Consider the following 21465-nt stretch of genomic DNA (forward strand, 5'->3'; position numbering starts at 1 on the left):
GTTAGGAAACAAAAAAATGGTGTCGGTTGCCCTTTAAGTAACAAGTGGGATTGGATTGGATTAGCCTTTATTAGTCTCGTGCGGTGGAGAAATGTACATTTCACAGCAGCAAAGTTACAAAAGGAAGAGGAACGGAAAGGAAGAAGTAGAAAAACTGAATACAGAGCCGCTGTAAAAGCAGCCACTCTCATGGCGCCATCTTGAAGTCAATACAACAACAATATAATGTTAGAACATTTAAATTGTAAGAAAAGTGGTCGAAATCTAAAACTGATTTGATAGATGATTTCAAAATGTCATATTTTAGATTTCCCTGTTTCGTGAAAAATATTTTTTTAATTAAATACAGGAATACTAAATACATCACATGTAAGCGACACAAGCCGAAACAAACATGAAGCCCGCGCAGTGACGTCATAATAGTGAGCCCAAACATCAGTCAGTCAAGCAATTTTAATACAGTATTACCCGCTTACAGAAACGGGTCAAATTTACAATTAAAAATCAATTCAAGCTCTTTGGAGTCTTCTATCGCTCCTCTTGTAACAAATTAAACAAATTTCCAAAAATTTACCGACGGCCGTGCGACAAAACGCCGGCGAAGCAAGCTACTAGCGTATCTTTACGTGAATTAAGCTAGTTGCGTGGGGTATTTGAGGGCTCGCGCTTTGGATGAGCATTTTCATTTCTTGTCAGTCACAAAATGGAGCGCCACGGTACGCCACTTAAACCCTCAGGTAGTTCTTCCATCACTTGATTACACGTATTTTTTAATTATGTGCGTGTAAAAACGGTATGACGTTACGTTACCAACGGGTAGTGCACGTGTTACAACCAGTTGATGGCACTCTTGAGAACATCCTGTTTCAATGTTATCAATCGATTGTTAGGGTTTGCCTTAAATGTATACAGTGTCACGAGAAGGTCTGTTTAATTGCTAATTCTGTCGAAATTAGGACGTATACCGTTTCAGTCATGACTCAAATGGCTGTTGTGTTTTCTTCCCAGCAGCTCCTGGTCAGAGAATATAAAGAGTTTTGACGCCACAAATACAGTTCAAACCGTCAAAAAAAAAATTAAGTGGTCATGGTTATAGTGCATGATGTTCTTCCTGAAATTTAAGACCAAATCCAAAATCTCAGAGTTTTGGAGATATAGCTTTTTGCGAGTTGTAAATGATTTGTGTTACAATGTTGCACCGTAGACAAGGACAACTCCAGCTCCGATGACGATGTTCCGCTCTCGAGCTTTGTGGCGAGGCGACCAAAACGGGTGAAGCAGTCCACTGAGGCCACGAACATCTTCAACGTTGAAGACAAGAGCGGTGAGGCTGTCAGCTTTTTTTGTATCTCCTTCGTTGTTGCATTCTGACCGATATTAGAATGTAAAAAAAATGCCAGATGATGAGCCTTTAATCAAGCCAAAGCCCAAGAAAAAGGGAAATAGATCATCCCCAATTCATGACCAAAAAGCAGGTTAGACACGTTTCTGATTCCACTTTGTTTTTTTTCCTTTTCATCCTAATTTTTTTTTCCTGTTTGTGATGCCAAAAGAGGATGACAGCTCCGACAATGATTCTCTGGTGAAAGCCAAAGCAGCAACCAAAGTTGGTAAGAAGTTCACAGTGCAACCCAAGAAAGCTGCTCAGCCAAAAAAGAAAAAAGGTAAAGTGACACGTTCACCTGCTTGGACCTCTATTGCAATCTCCCATAACGAAAAACAGATTCATTTTCCCGTTGTTCAAATAAAATAAAATAAAATAAAAATGCCTTGGACAGATGTTTCAGATGAGGATGTGAGTTCAGATGACGATGAGCCTTTGAGCGTAATTGCCAAGAAGCCAAAGCCACGGAGGAAGGAAAATCTGCCAGGTAGCACCTCTGCACAATCCACCGAGGCCACCTCCAAAAGAAACTCTGCCAAAAAAAGAGGCAAGTGTCACAAAATAATCAAGGCCAATCCAATCCGAAATGGAATTTAGAAACATTTCATTTACAGTGATACCTTGGCTTACGAACTTAATTGGTTCCCAAACAGAGTGTGTAAGGCGAAAAGTGTGTATCCCAAAAATTAATTTCCCATAGGAAACCATTAAAATGAGAATAATCCGTTCCCAGGTCCCCATAAAACATAATTTTCTACTTTCTAATTTTCTGCTTTCTAATTTTCTCAGCCTTAAAACGACACAAAATATACCTTATTTTATGTATAATAAATGTGCTATGTTATTATAATTAAAGAAATAAACTGTATTGTATAATAAAATCATTTTATTTACCTTTGTGATGGTCGTTGATGGCTTGATGGAATGGATAGCTTTTTGCATAAAGTGTCTCTAGGAGCTCTGGGTTGTACATCTTGGAAGTTGTGATATTGCAACAGATGCAAGCAGACACACTGTAAACATCATTAATAGCTGGTTCCCTTGCTTGTCTTTTCATTTCAAATTGAACTGATGGCTAGTACGGGTTATTTGTGGAGCCTGATTGATGGGAATTTTAACCTTGCAGTCTACACTCTGCCTTTGATTTATCAACGTTGAAACGAGTCCAAATTTCGCCACTCCCGTTTAAACCACCTCCCCTCACCGCTGCGTTCTTGACTAATAATGTTGCTTTAATGGACGACTGGGGGCGGGGAATAGAGGACCAAAACAAGCCGGCTGCCATTTTCTTTTAGGAGAATTGCGAACGACACCTCACTCATTGTGGCAGCTCCGTGTGTATCCCGAAAAATAGTTTGTATGCCAAGGTAAAATGTTCATAAATGTTCATAAACAACCAACACATTAAAAATCGAAGTTTCCCTGCCATTTTTTTTTTCACCTCTTTCCAGTTAAATTCGGAGAGTCGACCAACGAGCACTCGGATGACGACCGGCAGACAGCCATGGTGAGAAAGATGGCAATCGCCTGTCGCCAGGCAACACCCGCCATAAAGAACATCAAGAAAACCCGATCCAAGCGCGCAAGCAGAGCGGAGCAGGGTAAGGCTTGGAGAAAGCGCTGTGAAGGTCGATTCCCAGCGGCGATTCGTCGGATTTTAAGTGTTTACGTCCTCAGACAACGGCTCGGACCACCACGACGACGACGTGCCTTTGGTGAACCTGGCGAAGCAGACCAAGGCGGTAGAAGACAAGAAAAAGGCAGCAAAAAAGAGCGGCGCGTCACAAGGCAGCGCTTCTAAAAAGAGGCGAGGTACAATCATGATGTTTTATGGAAATACGAAGTGCAGTGATACCTCGGTTTGGCTTACGAACTATTTTTCGTGATACACACGGAGCTGCCACAATAAGCGATGTCTCCTTGGGCTAATCTGACCGAAGTCTGTTTTGTAGAAACCCCGGATAATGATCAAATTTGTGTAAAAAATAGTGTCACTTTTTCTCTTTTAGAAGATAACCAGTCTGATGAGAGCTTGGATGACGAACCCGTCATCAATCCGGTGAAAAAATCCCAAATGGAGAAGAAGGCCAAGCAGAGGAAACAGCCAGCGGCTTCCAAGAAGAGGCCGGCGACTCCAAAAACCAGGAACAAGATGGCAATGGCAGGTAACGTAAAGACGAGGACTACGAGAATTTTTTTTGTTTTCTTTCAATCATTCACTGCCATTCATGAATTTTATTCGGGAATTGAAAATATGACGTAGAGCGCCATTCCCGAATTTGTTCGGGTTTCGGTTTTTCATGCTTGGGTGCAGATAAAGCGCTGGCTATGGCCTCTGGTAATGTTTTTTCCTTTCCACAAGGGGCAGTATTTACCCTTTTTCCATGTTTGCGCTTTGTTCCAGCTTCAGCTGTTGTTAAAGTGCTATTCTATCTTTTTGAGTTACTTCTAGGTGAGTGAACGCTGGCGCGTGTGGCTGCCGCTACTCACCCACAGAAAAATTGATCATGTGACTGTAAAGTGACCTTGAGAGTTTTGAAAGGCACTTATAAATGAAATGGATTATTATTACTAGATAGCTAGCCATCTATTAGCTATCTATTGGCTATCTTTTGGCTATATGGCTAGCTAGCTAATTGAGTCCCGAAACATATTAGCTATCTAGCATTCGTGAACACTGGGCTGGCGTGTGTGGCTGCCGCTACTCACCCAAAGAAAAACTGATCCTGTGACTGTAAAGTGACCTTGAGAGTTTTGAAAGGCGCTTAGAAATCAAATGGATTATTATATATAAACCAATCTGCATGTTATTGCATTGTATTTTGGACAGCCGCTCTCATTTCAAGCTCATATAACTCCAGACCCATATAATTTAGGAAATAACTCTTTTCTTCTGATCAAAGAAGAGTCTAAATTTTCTTATGCTGCATTGAATGTTTATGTAGTCCTAAAACTCAATATTCTGTGGGTCTTGGAGTCTTGGTCTGGCAGTGAATGCGTTAAAAAGAATGTAGCTGTTTGATGTTTTTCTTAGGCGCCAGTTCAGATGACGAACCCCCAATGGAAGCCATCAAACACTCTCAAGTGACCAAAACGCTCCGCATCAGGCTGGAAAGGTGCGAAATTAAAGCAGCTACCGCCGCCGGAAGCCAAGCAGGTGAAAGCGACCTCCTGCGAAATACAGTGATACCTTGGTTTACAAACCCCTTGGCTTACGAACTTTTCGGTTTATGAACGTTAAATTTATGAAAATTTCACCTTGGCATACAAACTATTTTTCGGGATACACACAGAACTGCCACAATGAGTGATGTGCCATTCGCGAACAAGCCCGTTCTACTCACAAGAAAATGGCAGCCGGCTTGTTTTGGTCCTCTATTCCCCGCCCCCAGTCTTCGGTTAAAGCCACGTGATTGGTCAAGAACGCAGCAGTGAGGGGAGGTGGTTTAAACATTAAAGAGACAGGCAGACGACAGAGAGAGAGACAAAATGGATAGAAAACAGTGACATTTGGACTCGTTTCAATTTGTGTAGACTGCAAGGTTAAAATTCCCATCAATCAGGCTCCACAAATATCCCGCACAAGCCATCTGTACACTTGATGCAAAAATCTATCAACCCAGCTAAACAGAATGCAATTAATGAGGAACTAGGTAAAATTATCGCAGAGAAAGCACCTACAAGGGATCATTTCTCAAGATGGTGAAAGAAGAAGGTTACGTTCCTCATCAAGTGTTTCATGCTGATGAAACCGGCCACTCCATTCCATCAAGCCATCAACGACCATCACAAAGGCTTTATTAGACGGTACAGTTTATTTATTTAATTATAATACCATAGCATATTTATTATACATAAAATAAGGTATATTTTGTCTAGTTTTAAGGCTTAGAAAATTATGTTTTATGGGGACCTGGGAACGGATTAGTCTCATTTTAATGGTTTCCTATGGGAAATTAAGTTTTGGGATACACACTTTTCACCTTACACACCCTGTCTGCGAACCAATTAAGTTCGTAAGACAAGGTATCACTGTGGTCAATCCGAAAAATGTCCATATGAATATTGACGTCCTTCTCGTTCTTTTAACTCAGAGTGGCGATTGGCCAAGGAAACCAGCGAGAAACGAGAAGAGAGTTCCGAGTAATCGTCGGCGGAAGAACAATTCATGTTCAAAAATGATTAAAAAAGAATATTTTGAGCAAGATGCTCTCTAAAACGGTGTTTAATGTTGAGGACAAAAAAAAACCCTCAATGTTTTGTATGTGAATAACTTGAAGGACTCATTTAGTTGGTCCCGCTTTTTTAGTTTGGGACCAAATGTCACTTTTGCACACAATCGTTATTATTATTTTTTTTTTGTCATTTTACCATTTGTGCCAATTAATTTTTTCCCCCAAGTGTGAGTTTTATTGTTCACCACAAAAGGTTGTATTTACCCAATGTTATATTTCACCTTTTTCACAATTTAAAAGTATACTTAGCATGTTTGGGTGAAAAATATTGATGAAAAATTGTCACTTTATTTATGTTTTTTTTGTTCCTGACCAACTGCAAACATTGTTGAATTAAAGTTACCCAAAAATGTATTTTGGGCTGCACTATGAAAGAATAAAATGTGTTTTCATACCTCAGGTTTTTTTAAATGGTGGTTATATTTTACTGTAACACATGGAATGATATTCAACATTTGACTATGATATCGCTAATGTGAGTTCGACAAGGTATAAGGTATATTTTGTGTAATTTTAAGGCTTAGAAAAGTATGCTACATGTCGTGTTTGAAAACGTCGTTCAAAATTGGTAAGGCATTATAAACATTGATTTTTTTATGGCATTTTACACATTGAAAGAAGAATTAGACATCAGATATGACTGTATGGTGTCACATAAATATCAATTAAATGTAAATATATGGTATGGATAAAAAATAAGGTTTTAAGTTTGATTTTGGGAACGCTATAAGTAGGCGCAAATGCAGCGCAGTATGATTCTTTCCAAAGATAAACCGGAACCGGAAACATAAGTGACGCTATGGCGGTGCTCAAAATGAATTATGTGAGAAACTGAAGTCAACTTCCCCAAATTTAGGCCCCTTTTGTGCTTTTTTACAGTTGCTACGCTGTCATGGTTGCTTGTTTAACGCACTGAGGTAAGATTATTCACTTCTGGTTACGTAAGAAATATGAAACGTAAATAAAATAAAGTCCGAAGGGGTGCGTTTGATTCAATGTAGCGGTTGCGGCAGACTCACCATTGCGCCTCGATTTTTGACTAACAAAAACTCCTGCAGCTTGCTTGGACTTCCCCAGACATAAATCTCACTATTCTGTATTTAGAGTGAACATTATGAGTTTGAAGTGAGAATTCTGAGATAAAAATGAGAATCTTCCCAACTTCATTTTTTCTTCTTTGGTCCAAACCATCTTCAATGTAAATGTGCTATCAAAATTTAGAGTTGACTATTTTGGAGAACCAAGAGACAACCCCAAAGCTTTCTGTCTCCTACATTTTCTTTTGTTCTGCTCAAATTGAGGTTGAAGTGGCTCAAACTAACCTTAAATGTCAAGTATTTCATTGTGTTTTTTCACTCCTTTCATCAAAAATGAACTTGTGTTCACCAGGGGAGGATGAGTGCGGAAGCGGCCGACCGGGTCGCCGCCGTGACAACCAGCAGGCCTAGCACGCCGCTCCAGACTTCCTGGTTCGAGTTCCTCCTGGATGCATCTTTGCTGGAGAAACACCTGCAGAATCCCAATCCCGGTAGAGAGCTCACCATACAATCTCCAGATTGTCCCAATGTGGCAGTGATGACATTTTTATGTCTTCTCAGACCCGACAGGGGTGCAGCTTGTCATCCAGTTCCTCGAGCAGGCCTCCAAGCCGTCGGTGAACGAACAGAATCAGGTGCAGCCTCCTGTTGACAACCGCAGAAACCGTACCTTGAAGCTGCTGGCGCTCAAAGTGGCGGCGTACATGAAATGGGATCTGGATGCATTGGAGAAAGGGTGCGCTCCACACATTTTTTTTGGAATTTGTTTTTCTGGATGTGTGTGTGTTTTTTTTAAACATTTGTGTCACATTTAAAGGACAACCGACACCATTTTTTTGTTTCCTAACTGACATCAGAAAAAGGTTTTATGGCATCGAAAATACCCAAAACACGCAGGCTGATATTTTTAGTCATATGCAAAACACTAATAAAAATGACTTAAAGTGTCCCAAAACTACTTCAAAATGACCTCTGAGATGCCAAGTTTCAGAAGGTCTTGTTCGTGACGTCACGCCAGGACGTCTTGCCTTGCTCTAGAATCAAAACAATGGCTTCAGATTGGGAGAAGATGCTTTCTTGTTACTCATCCAGTTATGAACATGATTCAAATAGTTCCGAAGAGGAAAGCATAAATGTTTGCAATCGATTAAAGAAGTCCTCCCGTATCAATTCGAGCCGTCAGGACTCCAATGTAGCGTCCCAGAAAATGCACAAGATGGATGGATTTTTTTTGTCTTATCTTCTGACAGCTTGACCATCCCCGTGTTGAACATGTTACTCAATGAATTGCTGTGCGTGAGCAAAGTGCCGGCGGGCGTCAAACATGTAGACCTGGATCTCTCCACCCTGCCGCCCACCACAGCCATGGCCGTCCTCATCTACAACCGCTGGTCAGTAACCCACTGACACCCCCCAAAAAAATATATATTTAACTCATTTACTGTCATTCCTGAATTAATTCAGTAATTTATAAGCATGACTTGGAGCGCCATTCCCAAATTTGTTCCGGTTGGTGCTGATAAAGTGCTGGTCAGACCTCTGGCAATGTTTTTCCCTTCCACGAAGGGGCAGAATTTGCCTTTTTTCTATATTAGCGCTTTGTTACAGCTTCAGCTGTTGTTAAAGCGCTCTATAAATCAATATGTATTGTATTTTGTACAGCTGCCCCCATTTCAAGCTCAGATAACTCCAGACCCATATAATTTAGGAATTAACTCTTTTTTTGTGAAAAAGAGAGTCTCAGGTTTCTTATATTGAATTGAATGTTTATGTAGCACTAAAACGCAATATTCTGCGGGTCCTACATTTTGAGTGAAAATGACAAAAACCCTGGCACTGAAATGAACACATTGTTACACATTGTCTGGCAGTGAATAAGTTAAAATAGAGGCACCGAAGGGATACCAGAATGAAAAGGTTTGCTTTCCAGGGCCATCAGAACCATTGTGCTGAGCAGCTTTCCAGAGAAACAGAACAAACCGGGGCCACATCAGATAAACATGCAAGTATTCTCTCTCAACGGTCCAATTTCACCCGTCGCTAAATTTCAAACCGATTTCAATTTGTATATGCAGGTTGAGTGTTGTACAGCAAGAAAAAGAGATGACAGACAACATCCTAAGCGTGGTGCGTGAACGTCAAATTGCAAAACCAGACAGGGTTCTATATACAGTGATACCTTGGCTTACGAACTTAATTGGTTCCCAAACAGTATGTATCCCAAAAATGTAGTTCCCATAGGAAACCATTAAAATGAGAATAATCCGTTCCCAGGTCCCCATAAAACATAATTTTCAAATTTTCTGAGCCTTAAAACTTCACAAAATATACCTTATTTTATGTATAATAAATATGATATGGTATTATAATTAAAGAAATAAACTGTACTTTATAATAAAGTTGTTTTATTTACCTTTGTGATGGTCGTTGATGACCACCTCCCCTCACTGCTGCGTTCTTGACCAATCACGTGGCTTTGATCGAAGGGGCGGGGAATAGAGGAATAAAAACAGTCGGCTTCCATTTTGTTGTTAGGAGAATGGGCTCGTTCGCGAACGACACATCACTCATTGTGGCAGCTCCGTGTGTATCCCAAAAAATAGTTTTTACGTCAAGGTAAAATTTTCAACGTTCGTAAACCGAAAAGTTCGTAAGCCAAGGGGTTCGTAAACCGAGGTATCACTGTCAATTCAATTTGCCATCTGAATGCCATTTTTGCGTTTCCAGTTAAAGGAGCAGGCTAGCGATTCCATCACTGTCCTAGTAGGGTCGCTACGTCTGAAAAAGGATTTCTACGTGCATACAATGAGGACTTTGGACCTGCTGGCAGCTGACACGGCGGCCGCCAACGGCGAGACCGAGTCCTCCACGGCGGGACTTCGTATCAGCGCCAACGAGCTGCGCTGCCAGGTGTGCTCAAAGGAATGGTCGCCAACCCCTATTGAAAGACGCATGAGTTGGGCATCCCAAGTTTTAACTCCTCTGGTCTTTTTAGGTTCACTACGACTTGGGCGCCATTTTTTTCCAGCAAGGCTGCACCGACCAGCCAGCTTTTGAGAAAGCCAGAGACCATTTTCGACAGACCAAGGAGCTCTTGAAAAAGGTAACACCTCATCCCTTTAATCGTCTCGCAGTGGAGAAATTTTACATTTCATAGCGACAAAGTTATGGAAGGAAGGGAAGAAGTTGAAAAACAAAATACAGGACCTGCTGTAAAGGCAGCCATTCTCGCGGCGTCATCTTGAAGTCAAAACAACAACAAATAATATGACAACACAAAGAAAGTCATTCAATCTTAAGCAATTTCTGCACCCACTTTGTTGTACGAAGAAGTTCTAGATGAAAACATCCTTTTCACCAGTGGATCAAGGACGTCATGGTCAAATGTCCACGTCTGCTACAAGCTAAATGCTGAAAGCTAACACGAAGCTGTGGCACCCATTGACGAAAGAGATTGTCTCACGTAAATCCGCTTCGATTCCAAGCTGCTACTGGAGCATCCATTGACGAAAGAGATTGTCTCACATCTCCTGTCCCACGTAAATCCGCTTCAATTCCATGCAGCGACCGTTCCGCATACGCATCGGCACTCTGCGCTGATGCTCCTTTCTTCTCATCTGACGGCTACCTACTACCTCATTGTGTCTCATTTCCTGTCGTTTGTTTTTGGTCTTCTTAGCTGGACTCCACCGTGCACGTCCACCTGGACGAGAAACGTCTTGCTGGTTACTGGAACGCCTGCAAAGCTCTGACCGGAGACTGTGATTCGTGTGACTCTCAGGCCACACACTACGACCAGATCAACGGACTGCTCGGCGCCCGCAACTACCAAGTAAGCGCTGAATGAAGTTCTGTTGTTCTAGGAGGCTTTTTAGACTTAAGTGACGGTACCTGTTTTCAGAGTGTGGTGGAAGCGTTCATCAAGGACAACATCAGCCGCGCGTTACCGAAGGACTTCAGACGCTCTGTCCTCAGGGAAGTCTTGTACAAGGCACAGCAAGGGTGTGAGGAAACCTCATACGTTTACGATTACGCATACGATTCCAGTTAAAGTTACAAAAGTGTTTCACGCAGGGAGACCGGCCTGGATGAGGTGTGCCACCAGTTGTGCGTGTGCAATGCGGTGCGCGACGCCCTGGAGGGGGAAGTGCTCAGCGTGCGCTTCCAGCAGCTGCTCATGAAGCCCAGCAAGCGCCTGGTGGATTTTATTCTAGAGGTAAGCACTGTTTTGTAATAATAATAATAAAAGTACAGGAGTGGTCCATCGATGAAAAGGTTTCTTCAGCCGTCATCTGTACTTCTCTGAAGGTGTCGGACGTTTCGCTTCTTATCCAAGAAATTTCGTCAGTGAAACGTCAGTTTGCTGACAAAGAATCCAAAATCTGCAAAAAAAAATGGACCCGGAAGTGGCCATTTCAGAAGGTCCCGCCCCCTTGTTCGTGATGTCACCCTAAGACGTCTTGCCTTGCTGGAGAATCAAAACAACGGGTTCAGATTCAGAGAACATGCTTTCTTGTTACTCGTACAATTATGAATATGATTCAAATAGTTCTGAAGAGGAAAGCATACATGTTTGCAATCGATTAAATAATTTATTCCATGCCATTTTGAGGCATCTGGAAAGAAATGTAGCACCCAAAAAGGCAGAAAATGGCGACAAAGCTCCGTGTAAGGAATTAATCAGCCCGTTTCCACAGGCTGATTAATTCCTTACATGGAGCTTTGTCGCCCTCTTCTGCCTCTTTTGGTGCTACATGAAGTTTTCAGCAAATACATTGACGTGATGGAAGGACTGCTACAACGTGTCCTTTTTTCGGTCAGGGGCGTTCCTTCAGTGACGTAGGGTGAGGACTCGTCCCCAACTCAAAAACAAGGCTTCCGGAATATTCAGTGCAAGTCTTAAAACGTAAAATATAGCTATATACGGTGGAATCTTATTAAAATATGCTCAGTAGAAGTCATTTGAAGCCATTTTACAAATTATGGACACAACTTGTCCGGAGACATCGGTTGTCCTTTAAGTGACCAGCAGTATTTGGAGAGGAACTTTGAGTGTGCGATTGTACAAAATTCCTCCAGAGCTGGAAAGCATTTAATTTGAATCCGTCCATCTTGCAGGTGTGCGCCCAGTCCCTGGAAAAAGAGCGTTCGTCCGAAGCATCCCGACGCAACATGGCTACCTTCATGCAGTGAGTCACATCAACGCTCAGCATTCTCTTTGCATTTCCTGTATTCCCAGCGTTTCTTGTATCTTCCCCGACAGCACGCTCTGCGAAAGCCTTCCGGAACTCTCCCTGGTTTTGGTGGTATCCTCCCACAAACTCTTCACTGAGCTCCTGAAGGAGGAGGAGAGAAAGCTGCTGGTGGAGCAAATGCGGAAACGCTTAGCCGCCGTCAACCTCAGCGCTAAGCCGCTGCCTTCGTTTTACGACATCCCGGGTAAGCCCGCCGGGTTCGGTTTGCGCGAAGGCCGCACCTCTGCGTCGCTAACGGCCTCGTTATCGCTTAGCGTCGCCGAGCGTGAGCATCGGACAACTGGTTCAGCAGCTCATCCGCTCTTTGGACCCGCGAAAGATCAGGCAGATCCTCAAAGAGCTCCATGACATTGCGGACAGACCGTTCTGGAGAATCAATAGCAAGGTGATGCGTTCAAAGACACTGGGAAAAACGCGTTTTTCGCAAAATAGCAGATCATCGCTAATCCTGTTTTCCTCTTAGTGGGAAGTTCCGCCAGATTACGTCAATGTGATCCTGCCCATCAAAGACAACCTGACCAAAGACCTGGTCTACATCCTCATGGCAAAAGGCCTCCATTGCGTCACCATCAGGGTAAGGATGATGTCATCGTTTTGCATCATCGATGTCTCAATGCCACGTCGAGATCAGTTCACTTCGTGTCCATCCTGATACGTCGACAGCGGGACATTTTGGCAACGTAAGACGTGAAAAGACATGTACGACGTGAAAAGACGCGAAGAAGCAAGATGAGAGCCGGCAAGAAATAGGCCAGCTAGCTAGCTATGTAGCTGGCTATTTATCCATTTGCTATCTGTTTGCTATCTGTCTAGCTAGTTAGACATGTAGCTTCCTATTTATCTATTTGCTCTCTGTCTAGTTAGCTAGCTATGTAGCTGGCTATTTATCCATTTGCTATCTGTTTGCTAGCTGTCTAGCTAGCTAGTTATGTAGCTGGCTATTTATCCATTTGCTATCTGCTATCTGTCTAGCTATGTAGCTGGCTATCCATTTGCTATCTGTTTGCTATCTGTCTAGCTAGCTAGTTATGTTGCTGGCTATTTATCCATTTGCTATCTGTCTAGCTAGCTAGCTATGTAGCTGGCTATTTATCCATTTGCTATCTGTCTAGCTACGAAGTTATGTAGCTGGCTATTTATCCATTTGCTATCTGTTTGCTATCTGTCTAGCTAGTTAGACATGTAGCTTCCTATTTATCTATTTGCTCTCTGTCTAGTTAGCTAGCTATGTAGCTGGCGCATGTGGCTGCCGCTGCTCACCCTTCAGATAAACCGATTTTGTGACTGTAAAGTGACCTTGAAAGTTTTGAAAGGCGCTTAGAAATGGATGATGATTATGATGATGATGATTAAAATGGTGCGGCATGACATCCTCGTCCCCCTTTCAGGACTTTGCGCACGGGCGGCAACTGTTTTCGGCTTGCTTGGAGTTGGTGACGGAGTTCTCGCCGCGCCTTCGTCAGGTGATGCTGAACGAGATGCTGCTGATGGAAGTGCGAGCGCACGAGACGGCGGCGGCCGACGGCTGCAAGGAGAGGCCACCTCCCGACCTCGTGAGCCGAGTGCGCGGATACCTGGAGATGAGGATACGCGGCGAGTTTAACAACCCCGATCGAGCGAGCCAGTAGGGCGGCATGGTGACACCTTTTTTTCTTGTGTGTGTGCGCGCAGATCTTCCTCTGCGCCAAGTGGTTGGCGAGGAATGCGTGGCCTTCATGTTGAACTGGCGGGAGAACGACTACTTGACGCTACAGGTGCTGCCCTCAGCGGTGGTCAACAACCCTTACGTCAAGGTGATGGCACCATTTCTTTTTTTAATGTCTTTGTTTTTATTTTGTATTTATATTTTATTTAAGTTATTTAAGTTTTTTTTCGATATTTATTTGTTTATTTTATGTGTGGGTGAGTGTTTTTGTTTTTTATTTTTTCTGTTTTGGTTGTTATTTTTTATTGATATTATTTATATCTGAATTAATTTCTGTATGTATTTCTATATTTATTTATTAATGTTTATGTTGATTATATTTTTTGTTTTTGTTTTTATTTTGTATTATGTATTATTTTGTATATATTTTATTTAAGATGTTTTTTAAGATATTTATTTATTTATTTATGTTTAATTTGTATGTATATTTTATTTAAGATGTTTTATGCATTTATTTGTGGGTCAGTGTTTTTTATTTTCATTTTTTCTGTTATTTTTTTATTGATATTTTATTTATATATGTATTCACGTCTGTATTTGTTTCTATATTTATTTATTAATCTTTGTTTATTTTATTTTCATTTATATTTTTTATGTTTTTATTTTTTATTAATATTTTATTTAAGATATGTTTATTTATGTATTTATTTTATTTGTGCGTCAGTGTCTTTGTTTTTTATTTTTTTCTGTTTTGGTTTTTATTTTTTAATATTTTATTCATATATGTATTCATTTCTGTAATTCTGTATTAATTTTTATGTTTATTTTTTATTTATTTATTTATATTGTATTCATTAAGATATCTATTTATGTTCACCCACAGAAAAACTGTGACTGTAAAGTGACCTTGAGAGTTTTGAAAGGCGCTTAGAAATGAAATGGATTTTTATTATTCGTATGTGTGTATTTATGTATTTATTCATTTATTTGTGGGTCCATGGACATACATGTGTAACGTCACCATTTTGGAATGCTGATTTTCAGTTGCAAACTGAGGCATAAAAAATAATACACATTTTTGTGTCAAAAACCAAATTGGTCGAGAACCAAGACGTTCGAAAACTAAAGTTTGATTGTATGTTTTTCTTCACTTCCTTTACTCAAATTTAAAAAAAAAAATCTTTCCCTCAGCTGGGCCAGCTGCTGGCATCCACATGCAAGGAGCTACCAGGTCCCAAAGAGAGCCGACGTACCGCCAAGGAGCTTTGGGACGCCGTGGTGCAGATCTGCAGCGTCCCCATCCAGTACAAGCGCAACAGCGACGGACGCGTGGTACTCATCAAGCTCCAGGTTTCTTCCCTGGGGATCCTTCATAGGTGCCGTTGGTCGTCCCGAAAAGCTGCGCCAATGATGATCAATGAATAACGGCGAGTAACAAAATGTGGTCCTTTTGTTCTTTTCCAGGAGTCAATTCATCACGTTTGTCAAGAAAATCAGAGTAAGTACAGTGATACTTCGGTTTACGAACCCCTTGGCTTACGAACCTTTCGGTTTCCGAACGTTAAATTTATGAACATTTTACCTTGGCATACAAACTATTTTTCGGGATACACACGGAGCTGGCACAATGACTGATGTGTCGTGCGCGAACAAGCCCGTTCTCCTAACAAGAAAATGGCAGCCGACTTGTTTTGGTCCTCTATTCCCCGCCCCCAATCGTCGTTTAAACCCACGTGATTGGTCAAGAACGCAGCAGTGAGAGGGGGTGGTTTAAACATTAAAGAGACAGGAAGACGACAGTGTGAGAGTTTCAACTTTGATAGTTCAAAGGCAGACTGTGGACTGCAAGGTTAAAATAATCAGAATCAGAAAACCTTTATTCGTTCCACAATTGGGAAATTTACAAAAATAAGATATCCCATCAATCAGGCTTCACAAACAACCCGCACAAGCCATCTGTACACTTGATGCAAAAAGCTATCAATGCAGCTAAACAGAACACAATTGATGAGGAACTGGATAAAATTATCGCAGAGAAAGCACCTATAAGGGATCATTCCTCAAGATGGTGAAAGAAGGCTACGTTCCTCATCAACTGTTTAATCCTGATGAAACCGGCCAGTCCATCCCATCAAGCCATCAACGACCATCACAAAGGTAAATAAAACGACGTTATTATACAGTACAGTTTATTTCTTTAATTATAATACCATAGCACATTGATTATATATAAAATAAGGTATATTTTGTGAAGTTTTAAGGCTTACAAAGTAGAAAATTGTGTTTTATGGGGACCTGGGAACGGATTATTCTCATTTTAATGGTTTCCTATGGGAAATTAATTTATTGGGATACACACTTTTCGCCTTACACACTCTGTCTGGGAACCAATTAAGTTCATAAGCCAAGGTATCACTGTACATCACCCCTAAAATAAATGATGATGTCACATTGCTGACGACATGCCGTGTTTGTGCGTCAGGAACCGCTTGTGCTGACCACGTTGATCTCGCTCTTCGTCCGGCTGCACAGCATCGTCAGGGTGCGCCATCGGCCGAAAACACCCAATTTTCAACTTCTTTGCAACGGCATCCTGAAATATTAATTTGAAGCTTTATTGTCCCTCCCCCCCCACCCCCCATATTCCCCGTGCAGGACGACATCGTCAATGAAGTGACGGCCGAGCACCTCTCCATCTGGCCGGCGTCTCTGCCCAAGTAATGCATCTGCCATCTTCATTTTGTTTTTTTAATTTAAAGGACAACCGACAGCCCATTTCCAACGAAGCTTGGGCGCCATCTTGTGCATTTTCCGGGACGCTACATTAGAGTCCTGACAGCTCGAATTGATACGAGAAGACTTCTTTAATCGATTGCAAACATTTATGCTTTCCACTTCAGAACTATTTGAATCATATTCATAACTGGATGAGTAACAAGAAAGCATCTTCTCCGAATCTGAAGCCATTGTTTTGATTCTAGAGCAAGGCGAGACGTCCCTGCGTGACGTCACGAACAAGGGGGCGGGACCTTCTGAAACTTGCCATTTCCGGTTTCATTTTGAAGTCGTTTTTGGACACTTTAAGTCATTTTTATTGGTGTTTTGCATTTGACTAAAAATATCAGCGTGCGTGTTTTGGGTATTTTAGATGCTATAAAACGTTTTTCTGATGTCAGTTAAACAAAAAAACGGTGTCGGTTGTCCTTTAAGCTTTGTTTTTTTTTCATTAGTTTTGTTTTTATGCATATCTTTATATTATTGGGAATGACCTTCCATTCCCAATACCAAATTGCATTCATTGAAAATAAACCCGAAAGCTCATGCATGATATTAATTGATAAAAAATGGGAAAAATATAACAATAATAATACATTACATTTTAAGCGCCTTCAAAAATGAGCATTTTTGTTTCAATTCCTGTAATTTCCATTTTCACATTTTCAAAAATCATTATCTCATTTTTAAAGCAATAATAATACATTACATTTTCTCTCTCTCAAGGACACTTTACAGTCACAAGGATCAGTACTATAATAAATAAAATACAATCACAAAGATTGCAATAAATAAAATACAATTATAGATCGAAACGAGAGAGAACTACACAGAAAATGCAATTTTAAATAGGTTATGTATTATTAGGTAAATAGGTTATTTTATTCTCTTTTTATTTTTTCAATTTGAGTTGTCCTCCTCTCATTAATGTTCATTTTTTTCCTCATCTGTGCACATTATGCAGCATCCAAGCGGTGGACGTGGAGGCGGTGGCCGTGACAGTGAAGGAGCTGGTGACCTACGCCCTCACGCTAAACCCCAACAACCAATCGTGGCTCATCACGCAGGCTGACATCTACTTTGGTAACGCGACACCTTTTTTTTACAAAACATTTCTAAATCAACCACATTAACTCTGACGCCGTGTCGCGTCGACCCCTGCAGCGACCAATCAGTACTCGGCTGCCCTCAACTTGTACCTCCAGGCCGGTAGCGTATCGTCGGATTTTTTTACCAAAGCTGTACCGCCTGATGTCTACACGGAGCAAGTGGGTGCTCGCATCGCTTTTGATTTGACGCGCGTGTTTGTTCCCGTGCGACCTGTCCTTATTCAACATTCCACGCAGGTTCTGAAGAGGATGATCAAGTGCTGCTCCATAATGAACTGCCACACACAGGTCGCACTGATAAGCATGATAAGATGTCCACTTTCGTCACAGCCGTCTCAGAAAATTAGAATATACATTCAAAATATACAATACCAATTAAATTGTGTTGCAGGTGGCGGTCCTATGCCAGTTCTTGAGGGAGGTGGACTATATGACGGCGTTCAAAGCACTCCAAGAGCAGAACAGGTACGCCTTGTGCCTTCCGTACAGCCTAAAAATATACACAATAGTTCCATCGTGATTTAATATTTTTCGTTTAATGTTTTTGTTTATATATATATATATATATATATATATATATATATATATTATTTTTTATCTATTCTTTATTTATTTATCTAATATTTTTATTTTTTATTTATATTTTTTATATGTCTTATCTTTTTATTTATATTATGTTTTTCTGTTTTTTTTTTTTAATTTTTTTATTTATCTTTTATGTATTTATGTATGAATTTATTATTTGATATTTACATGATATTTTTGTTTTTCTTTTTTACATTTAAATGTGTTATTTAGTTTTATCTGATTTTATTTTGTGTTTATATTTTATTTTTGTATTTATGAATTTTTATGTTTATTTTTTTGATTTTATTTTTTGTTTTTGTTTTTAGTTGTATTTATATTGTATTTATTTATGTATTTATTTTTTATTGATATATTTTTTCATGTTTTTGTTTTAAATTTGTATTGTTCATTTTTGTTTTTATTTTGTGTTTTATATTTTATTTATTTATGTATGTATTGATTATTTTTTTGTTTATTTTATTGTTTTATGTTTTTGTCTTAAATTTGTATTTTTCGTTTTTGTTTTTATTTTGTGTTTATATTTTATGTATGTATTTATTATGTTTGGTTTATTTTATTGTTTTATATTTTTGTTTTGTTATTTTTGGATTTTATGTTTTTATTTTTTATTTATATTTTATTTAAGATATGTATTTATTAAGATACTTCTTGTTTATTTAATTAATGTATTTATTTGTGTCCGTGCATACAGTCACGACGCAATGGACTCTTTCTACGACTACATCTGGGACGTCACCATTTTGGAATACCTCACGCGTATCCTCATTCAACATTCAATCTGCTCGTTTCTATTTATTCTTATTATTTTTTTTTTAATATCACCTTGACTATGATCAGATATCCACCACAAGCGCGGTGAAGCGGAAAAAAGACAAATAGCGGTAAGAAGTGTTTTGCAACCCCCCCACACTCCAAGCATTTGTGTGTGTGCGTGTGTATATGTGATGAAAACGTCCTCTGTTCCAGATAAAAGCCATCGGTCAGACTGAGCTGAACACCAGCAACCCCGAGGAGGTTCTCCAGTTAGCGGCGGAGAAGCGCAAGAAAAAATTCCTGCAGGCAATGGCTAAGCTTTACTTCTAAGTCCCATTTTTAACATTGTGCACCAACTGGATCATTGGCTGAAGCTTTTTGTACTACAACAAAATCATGGGAAATTATGTTTTTTTCTGCTGATTTAAATGGAGAAAAACAGTTTTTTTTGTATTCATTTAAAATGAAATCAGCAAATATGTCTGTCAGTCAATGTTCCCTCTAATTTTTCATGTGTCTGAGCAGACACACAAGCTCCCTTAGCACACTGAGGACCACTGTGAGTAACATCAGATGTGTACTAGTGATGTGTCGTTCGCGAACGAGCCGGATCCTAACAAGGAGCCGAAAATGGGAGCCGTATTTTTTTCTCCTCGATTCCCCGCCCCCAGTCTTCGGTTAAAGCCGCACGTGATTGCTCGATATCCGTGGTAGAGGAGCGAGGGGAGAATTACAGACACACGCAGCAGTAAGGAGGGCGGTTAGCGTAGACATGTGGACAAATGTTATCACATTATGTTGTTGTTATTATTCAATTATATTTTTTACTAGTTGGTATGATAGCATTAATTAATAAGTAATTGGTTTTTCACATAATTTTACATGATTTCAACAACAAACTGAAGAGCCATTTGGGAGCCAAAAGAGCCGGATCTTTTTAGTGAGCCGAGCCAAAAGAACCGGCTCTCTGTGAAAAGAGCCAGAATTCCCATCACTAATGTATCAGTATGTAATGTGTGTAATGTATCAGTATCACGGCGCATATGGGCAGAGCACATTCACGCCGTTCTGCTCCGATTGGCTGCGTAGCGTACCTGAACTGTACGGCATTATTGGCTGGATACCTGTCACTCATTAAGTTACGTTGCAAAATGTGCACTGCGTAGATGTTCTTGTGCTCTGAGTATGTGCATCTGAGAGGGAACATTGCTGTCAGTAGGACGTTATTTTTTCTCCACCCCCTTAGCATCATTCTTTTATTTCCCCCCGTGTGGCTGTTTTGTTGTGTTCTATTTGAGAAACATCTGCTTTCACATTTTGAGCTGGAAAAAAACACATTCCAAAAAAAAAAAATGACACAGATACAAAAAAGATGCTCACTCTTGTATTGTTCTGAAGCCCCCCCCCCCCCCCCACCGCCCCATATCCTCCCACAGTGGCAGCCGTGAACCCTTTGCGGGCCTTGACATACTTTGTTGGCGTTCTCCAGGCAGACGTAATACAGATCACACATGCGGATAATAATCATAGTGGAGCACTGCAATTCTGCAACATCTTCAACGGTATCCATGACATTTTTTTTGGTAAATCTAATTTGCAGGATAAATTCAATATGGCGACCGCAGAAAGGTCTTTTATCCCCCCCCCACACACACACACACACACAAAAAGAAGTCAAATGTATCCATTTGACTTAACCTCCAGGCTACAACATGTCTACAATTATGATCAAGAATAGAATTCAGTTTTAAACCTAATGGAAGAAATGTAAATAAAGATGGTGGAATATCACCACTAGGTGGAGCCCTAAACTTGGATGAAATATCCGATCCCTTGTTCCAAAAAATGTGTCTTGTCAGTTGTAAAAACACAAAATAAAAATCAAAAATGCCTTTCAACTAAGGAGAAAAGTTATCGTCAACCGGTAGGTGACGATTGTTGCCTTACTTTGAATTCCCATGACTCGAAAATTGATAGTACGTAAGAGATTTAACATGCCACTATGATTGATTATTATTTATTGATTATATTCACAAGTTACATTAAACACCCAGTCTAAATTTCTGTAATTTATGAAATGAACATTTAATGAAATCCATCCAAAACAAAACAAAAAGAGCATGTTAATAAAGTCTTTGGAAATAACGTAAAGCTTTATATTGCAGTTTTTTTTTTTTAAGGCATTTGTGCCTTGGGACATGCAAGAAATAATTGTTTTTCCCCATTTTTTTAATCCCAAAAATATCATTATGTACTTTATAAAAACATTTGAAAATGACACAGAGACCCTTTCCCCCCCCTACCTCTGTAGATAGATAGCTATCTAGCTAGCTCGATAGATAGATAGATAGCTCGATAGATAGATAGCTATCAAGCTAGCTCGATAGATACATAGCTATCTAGCTAGCTCGATAGATACATAGCTATCTAGCTAGCTCGATAGATACATAGCTATCAAGCTAGCTCGATAGATGGATAGATAGCTATCTAGCTAGCTCGATAGATGGATAGATAGCTATCTAGCTAGCCCGATAGATGGATAGATAGCTATCTAGCTAGCCCGATAGATATATAGCTATCGAGCTAGCTCGATAGATAGATAGCTATCTAGCTAGCTCGATAGATACATAGCTATCTAGCTAGCTCGATAGATACATAGCTATCTAGCTAGCCCGATAGATGGA

The 21465-nt window shown here is 40.2% G+C and overlaps 2 protein-coding genes across 3 annotated transcripts; both read left to right on the forward strand.

The window, feature by feature from the left end:
• The first annotated feature begins 435 nt into the window (after positions 1-435).
• LOC148883129 (uncharacterized) lies at positions 436-6005 on the forward strand. 2 transcript variants are annotated; one of them, XM_089023443.1, is made up of 10 exons: positions 436-737; positions 1205-1324; positions 1401-1475; positions 1554-1664; positions 1779-1931; positions 2836-2985; positions 3062-3196; positions 3394-3549; positions 4419-4541; positions 5479-6005. In XM_089023443.1, the coding sequence occupies exons 1-10, from the start codon at positions 704-706 to the stop codon at positions 5529-5531; spliced, it is 1110 nt and encodes a 369-aa protein (XP_088879569.1). In that variant the 5' UTR covers positions 436-703; the 3' UTR covers positions 5532-6005. The 2 variants fall into 2 exon arrangements, with proteins under 2 accessions (XP_088879569.1, XP_088879570.1); XM_089023444.1 differs by lacking the exon at positions 1401-1475.
• Positions 6006-6414: 409 nt separating this feature from the next.
• ints8 (integrator complex subunit 8) lies at positions 6415-21010 on the forward strand. Its single transcript, XM_089023826.1, has 28 exons — positions 6415-6536; positions 7009-7147; positions 7218-7392; positions 7907-8047; positions 8587-8658; positions 8732-8783; positions 9384-9566; positions 9652-9759; positions 10336-10488; positions 10558-10658; positions 10731-10872; positions 11775-11845; positions 11920-12095; positions 12166-12296; positions 12375-12485; positions 13300-13504; positions 13583-13704; positions 14748-14932; positions 15021-15054; positions 16039-16098; positions 16212-16273; positions 17296-17414; positions 17496-17599; positions 17678-17728; positions 17832-17905; positions 18720-18784; positions 18866-18909; positions 18995-21010. The coding sequence occupies exons 2-28, from the start codon at positions 7015-7017 to the stop codon at positions 19109-19111; spliced, it is 2991 nt and encodes a 996-aa protein (XP_088879952.1). The 5' UTR covers positions 6415-6536; positions 7009-7014; the 3' UTR covers positions 19112-21010.
• Positions 21011-21465: the final 455 nt, after the last annotated feature.

The sequence above is a fragment of the Hippocampus bargibanti genome, linkage group LG20 (assembly GCF_051943395.1).
Source record: "Hippocampus bargibanti isolate YZ-2025 linkage group LG20, ASM5194339v1, whole genome shotgun sequence".
Classification (NCBI taxonomy): Eukaryota; Metazoa; Chordata; class Actinopteri; order Syngnathiformes; family Syngnathidae; genus Hippocampus; species Hippocampus bargibanti.

Coding starts and splice junctions, on each gene's coding strand:
- ints8 (XM_089023826.1), top strand. CDS start 7,015: ATGAGTGCGGAAGCGGCCGACCGGGTCGCCGCCGTGACAACCAGCAGG. Junction 9,760..10,335: donor CCAAGGAGCTCTTGAAAAAG/GTAACACCTCAT, acceptor TGGTCTTCTTAG/CTGGACTCCACCGTGCACGT. Junction 15,055..16,038: donor CGTTTGTCAAGAAAATCAGA/GTAAGTACAGTG, acceptor TTTGTGCGTCAG/GAACCGCTTGTGCTGACCAC.
- LOC148883129 (XM_089023443.1), top strand. CDS start 704: ATGGAGCGCCACGGTACGCCACTTAAACCCTCAG. Junction 1,665..1,778: donor TCAGCCAAAAAAGAAAAAAG/GTAAAGTGACAC, acceptor TGCCTTGGACAG/ATGTTTCAGATGAGGATGTG. Junction 3,197..3,393: donor CGCTTCTAAAAAGAGGCGAG/GTACAATCATGA, acceptor TTTCTCTTTTAG/AAGATAACCAGTCTGATGAG.